This window comes from Stomoxys calcitrans, chromosome 3 (genome assembly GCF_963082655.1).
Source record: "Stomoxys calcitrans chromosome 3, idStoCalc2.1, whole genome shotgun sequence".
NCBI classification, from domain to species: Eukaryota; Metazoa; Arthropoda; class Insecta; order Diptera; family Muscidae; genus Stomoxys; species Stomoxys calcitrans.
This window is the reverse complement of record NC_081554.1, coordinates 48,785-54,974: the sequence shown is the minus strand read 5'-3', so window position 1 is coordinate 54,974 and position 6,190 is coordinate 48,785. Positions and strand designations below refer to the sequence as shown.

General features: G+C 34.9%; 1 protein-coding gene across 1 annotated transcript; it reads right to left on the bottom strand.

The window, feature by feature from the left end:
* Window positions 1-265: 265 nt before the first annotated feature.
* On the bottom strand, window positions 266-4,979 carry LOC106088532 (signal transducing adapter molecule 1). Its single transcript, XM_059365134.1, has 4 exons — window positions 4,673-4,979; window positions 3,186-3,463; window positions 2,838-3,131; window positions 266-2,098 (listed from the first exon to the last, which is right to left on the bottom strand). Exons 1-4 carry the CDS (start codon window positions 4,713-4,715, stop codon window positions 692-694), a joined length of 2,022 nt encoding a protein of 673 aa, XP_059221117.1. The 5' UTR covers window positions 4,716-4,979; the 3' UTR covers window positions 266-691.
* Window positions 4,980-6,190: the final 1,211 nt, after the last annotated feature.

Here is a 6,190-nt window from a genome sequence, read left to right as displayed (position 1 = left end):
TGTTCACACAGAAAAAAAAAACAAAATTTTTTTACTAATTTATTTTAGCATATGCCATATGAATAATATTAAATGTTCCTTCATGAATAATATAGTTACTTGTTATGTAATAAATGTATAGGCGTAGCTCAAAAGATTTGTAGACATTATTAATTTTTTTAAAAGTTGTGAAAACATTTTGCAACGTATTCAGTGCCGTAAAACATTCATAAATTATGAGTAGGTCCAAAATGCTTAAATCAACGAAAACTTGGAACAAACAAAATTAAAATTAAAAAACGGTTTTATTATAGTGATGATTACGATTTGCTAGGCAATGAATCACAAAACCGTATATTAAAATAAGAAGACCTTGGTTAAACTATTTTTTTAACAAAGGTCAAAAATCTGCATTTCCATTTAGTTCGAAAAATAATATTTACTTGCTATTCAATTGTTAGGACGTTCATCCAGCATATCTTATAAGAATGAAGCAAGAAACCAAATTTAGGCAAACGCAGGCTGGTGGACTTTTTGGAGCATTAGAGTAACGTTAAATTTGAATATTGTATACTATTATATATGTCTAAAAAGTTGGAGACGAATACAAGATTTTATTTTAATTGGAATTTAGGGGTTTTTCTACGAGGATGGCTATCCTTTAACATTTGAATTTTGTTCATATTTCTTTAGTAATGTTAGTTCACGAGTTTTACCGTTGTTGATACACTGGAATGTTTTGCTGCACATTGGTTTGGTATGAAGGTTGTGTTGCAACCGACATGTTCGACATTTGTTGTTGCAGTTGACTAAATTGATCTAGTGAGCTAGCAGCTGGTACAGTCGGTGGTAAGGATTGTGTTCCCATAAAATTAGGTTGGCCGTTTGGCATGATGGTGTTGTAAAGGTGTGAGCTATGCAAAAGTTGTGGGGAAGATCCATTTGCATAAGACTGAGGCTGTTGCAGTGAGAGATGTTGTGGAGACATAAAATGAGTGTGTGGAGCTTGTGAGGAGGATTGTGTAGAAGGTGGGGCCTGGTTAGTAGGGATTGCATTTGTAGTGATTGAAGGGGATTGTGGAGGTATATACTGGTGAGACAACATTTGATAGGAGGGATGTTGCTGAGAATCTCCAGATGATCCAATATTAACTGATGATTGCGGTTGTCCATTAGATGCCAAATAAATTGGTGGTTGTGGATGAGTTTGTGGTATGGATAGTGGTTGTTGTGGAATGATTTGGGAATTAGATTGCGAAGTTATTCCTTGGGGTGTAGATGTTTGTGTGTTTGGTTGACTGTTTTGGTATGGCATTGATATGTTCATTGTCTGATAGTTAGCTGATGGATTAGGATAGGGTGTAGAACTCAAATTACTCTGCATTTGGGGGCCAAAGCTTCCCTGAAATGGTGTATTCGTTCCATACAAGATATGCGCTGGTTGTTGTGGCATATTATGGTAGTTTGGTAGTCCTGGCATTCCTGACATTGATGCGCCGTATGGCGATCCTAGAGAGTTTCTGTCGTCCCTCATTAACGAATGATATAAATTTATAGCATCCACCAAATCGCTGGACAATTGAGAAAGCTGCGCATGCTTCCGATCTACTCGCTCTAATTCGGCATCTATCAAAGGACCCATTTGATGAACTTCCTGCTCCAAGCGCAACATTTCTTCCGTATCTTGAGATGGATCCTCTGGATTAGCTTCATTAATCAAATGCAATAAACGATCAATTTTTTTCTCGTCAATATCTATCCTTTGTGAAGCTGCTGCAGCGGCTGCTGCTTCAGTCTTGTGCTGCAATTCTTTGGTATCCTCCTCAAACTGTGCACTTTTTTTCAATTTGTGTTGTTGATTGATTTCTAAGCGCTCGGGATCAACGGATAGGTCAGCAGACACAAAATTTGATGGAAATAATCCTTCACCACGATGATTATACCCCTTCCACCAGTTCTGGTCGGAATCATCAAGCACATGAATTATATCACCGGCGACAAAAGTTAGTTCATTCTCCTCCGCTGCCTCAAAATCATACAAAGCTCTAACTTTCCTTGCTTCTATTTGACTATTAGAAGACGTCGTAGCGGCACTCGAAACAGCAGGGTATAAAGACGGCTAAAATTAAATGAACAGGAGACGGCACTTAACAAAAGTATGTAAAAAGTTTGAAAAAATTTTTGTTCTGTTTATGCATTGTTAAAAAATTTTAATAGTTAATTGATTTCATTACGTATTTTTTGCCGCTATATAGAGATAAGGCACACAGGTATACCCTTCGAACATTCGAAATTCGTGATATTTTTATTCAGACCTAGATAACTATTTGGTTGCCCAAAAAGTAATTGCGGATTTTTCATATAGTCGGCGTTGACAAATTTTTTCACAGCTTGTGACTCTGTAATTGCATTCTTTCTTCTGTCAGTTATCAGCTGTTACTTTTAGCTTGCTTTAGAAAAAAAGGGTAAAAAAGTATATTTGATTAAAGTTCATTCTAAGTTTTATTAAAAATGCATTTACTTTGTTTTAAAAAATCTGCAATTACTTTTTGGGCAACCCAATAGGTCTGAACAAAATATTTCGATCTAAATAATTTCCCTAAGATATGTATTCATATGTAATTACGTAATTTATATGTTATATCTATTAGGTTTTAGGTACATACTTTTAAGTTTTTCGAGACAAATTTAAGATTATTTTATGTTTAATTGATTTAAATTAGATGCAACCATCGTCAACAATCATTATTCGGAAAAATTTAATTTGATTTAATCGAAAATATGATATTCTTTGTGCAATATTTATTATTTTATTTTTCCAATTAGAAAACTGAAGCAACTAAAAGTCGAATACTTACATACTGATTAACACCGCCGCTGGTTGCAGCACTTGAATGTTTCGGACTATTCTTCACTTCTTTCAAAGACAATTCGATCGCCTTAGCTAAGTCGTCCTCTTCTTGCTGAGAATTTGCTGTTGTATCGCTAGCTGAAGGCATTTTTGCACTGGTTTTCGAAGGCTTGTTATTGGTGGTATTGAAATCGTAATAATTCTCCTGACGCAATTTTGCATACAGCGAGGGTATCAAGTTGAGTTCAGGATCGTTTTTAAAGTCTCCTTCAGCCCAACGTTTCAATACTTGGCACATTCGCTGTAGAAATCAATTGTGTATATTCTTCTTTAAAAAATATAATATGCTGCTTACCGCTGATACTTTTGGCTGGGCTTTGCCCAATAACCTAACAAACTCGTTTTGAAACTCACGGGAAGCTACTTCCAAATGAAATGCTTTACCACAATTACTAATGCAGGCATCTAGTAATGTAATGGCTTGCATAACTACATGTGGGTCATTGTGGCCCATTCGCTTCATAATGGCTTTCAAGCAGTCTTTAGCATTCCTACTGTTCGATGAGGTTTTATCACAAACATCAAGAATCGATGACCAGTCTTCTTTAGTATTTGATTCCCTCGTTGCGTTTTCTAAAAAATATAGATCAGTGTTTTTCTTTTTTATTTGTAGCTAATCTTTAGATTTACAATGTTCTACTGATGTATTGTTAATACCAAAAATCATCAATAGGTTAAAAATTTTATTAAATTATAACAATCCAGGCTGGAAGGTCGTGAATTTTGGGTATTTTTGAAAAAATTAAAATATCTTCGGAGCGAAAATTAAAAAAACTTTATTGGGCGAATAAATTGTATACTGTTACAGATATCCCATACATCAAAGCATGTTTTTGTTAGTTTAGCCATTCGCAGCTCTAGTTGACCAAATTTGAAGGCCAGTAACAGGCCCTTAAGGGCACGGAAATTTTGCACATAATCTAGTAACACAGCTTCAGCAATTTGCAATTTCGAGAAGATAGTTCTATCCTTTCAAATTTCTCCTAATGCATTACCAGGCTAGAACTGTAGTATTCTGTAAAGCTATCGTATATGTATAAGCATCGCAAGATTTTTACTTACAAAGACATAAGACACATTTATCAACGGACCTTTGCAAAATTTTTTTAATAAGTTCAGGCGGGCCGAATTTTGGGAACCCAACACCATGAATCTTGCTAACAATTTAGGCACATGAACTTAGTTAAAGGGCACATGTGTACTTTACGTACGAAATTTCAGCCAAATCAGATAACAATTTCTGCTTGCTTGGCCTCAAGATGTCAAATCTGGAGATAGGTTTATATGGGAGCTATATCAGGTACTGTCATAAGGCGATAACAAAACTCTGTTGCTAAAAACAGCAAATTCAATACTCATACTTTGTTTCGCAAAAATTCGTAAAATTTGTCGACAATTAAATTGACCCATCCTAGTTCACAGACCATTGCCCCTTGTTTCAGGGGTTAAAACGTCTGCATACCAAGTGTTATTAAAATCTGAAGTGGCCCTATAAAGTGCATATTAGCCACAGTTACAATATTTGTAACCTTTACAACATAGAAGCATTTAAATATGTGTGAAATGATCCAAAAACCGATTTTCATATATAGGTATAAAAAAAATTATAACCTTTCTGAAGACGTACAAATGTATTTGGCAATGTCGACGATTCAGCGAGTATTTTTCTTTCCAATAAAGAAAAAATTAACATTATACAAAAAAAACTGATTTACGCCATTGTATTCCGTTCTAAATCAATTTAATTTTTTCTGAAGATAAACGCGTCATTCGTTCACTTACCCACATCTGCATCAAAGCCAGTCGATTGACCAAATATACCCATTTTTCTTTGTTCGTATGCAACTTTTTTCGGAATTAATTATGCTATTTTTCCTTTGTTTTAAATAGCGCCAATGGGGTTTTAAAGTTGCAAATATAAAAGGGTAGTCAATTAGTCTTTACTTTGTAGACAATTTAAGGTTCTTTGGTTCAACAACACCCACCGTTGTTTTGGCAATTTCTTAATTTTTGCAGCAAGAAAAAAATGACTAACGAAATGAACTTTTTCTTCTTCTTATTGTTATATGGCATTCCAAAAATATGTTGACCTCCTCAGTGAATAATCAACTATTCGATTTCTTTTAACTTCGATTTTTTTTTTCGATTGCTTGCACACACACACATTTCACTTATTGGGAATGGAAGTATGAGTGAGGGAGGTTGTGGGGTTGTGTAAAAGTCGAAAAATCGAAGTCGACTTTTAGTGGCTAAAAAATCGAATAGTCGTACCCGTGGTGTTCATTGCTGTCAAGAAACACTCTTAACGAATACACAAACGACAGAAGTGAAATAATTTGGTGTTATCCCAGCGATTTTTCAGTAATTAACTTGACATTTATATGTTGGAATAAAAACTTGCCAATTTTGGTTGGGTCCTACCAAAACCAGTAAGACGAAAAGAAACTAAGCGTAAAAATAGCAAAGACACGATTATACGTCGAAGAAATGGGACAAAGATTGTGCCAAAGACCTAATGTCTAATACTATCTTCTTTTCATAAATTTTGGTATTCTAAGTGGAAGAAGAAGAATGTACTATGAATATTAGAATTGTTTGATTTTACTTACCAAGGCGGATTTGATAGGTGGTCTCACACGAACAGCCGTTAACAGCTGACCATATTTGGTCTTTCGCCATGCTTACTTATTTTCTTTACTATGACAGAACATTTGTCGCATTAGCAGAACGTAGAATAGCGTTTCAAGCGCCTCAATCTTCTGCGCTTGTTCTATTGGGTTGCCCAAAAAGTAACTGCGGATTTTTTAAAAGAAAGTAAATACATTTTTAATAAAACTTAAAATGAACTTTAATCAAATCTACTTTTTTTACACTTTTTCTAAAGCAAGCTAAAAGTTACAGCTGATAACTGACAGAAGAAAGAATGCAATTACAGAGTCACAAGCTGTGAAAAAATTTGTCAACGCCGACTATATGAAAAATCCGCAATTACTTTTTGGGCAACCCAATATAATCTCTGACACCAAGTTTCGAGATGTCTCCGACCACCTGATTTTTTAATCGGGCTTTTGCGTGTACCGTGGTTGTCTTCAAAAAAACTTCTTTGGGGGAGCTTTTTCATTCATTTTGATATCATGACATACTCAGAGCTACTGTTGTATTTAGATGCGTGTAACTATGCTATCGTCGTCTTACAGCTCGTAATTTATACGACGCCCATATTTTCCATTAATAAAGACGGGTTTCTACCCGGTAACTTCCAAATGCGTGGTATTTTTTGGTATTTATAAAATTGCAAAG

What these genes read in the sequence shown, in the direction of transcription:
- LOC106088532 (XM_059365134.1), bottom strand. Translation starts at nt 4,715, where the DNA reads ATGGGTATATTTGGTCAATCGACTGGCTTTGATGCAGATGTGG. An exon ending in TGGCTTTGATGCAGATGTGG is followed by an intron (nt 3,464 to 4,672) that starts GTAAGTGAACGA and finishes TATATTTTTTAG; the next exon opens with AAAACGCAACGAGGGAATCA. An exon ending in CCCAGCCAAAAGTATCAGCG is followed by an intron (nt 3,132 to 3,185) that starts GTAAGCAGCATA and finishes TGATTTCTACAG; the next exon opens with CGAATGTGCCAAGTATTGAA.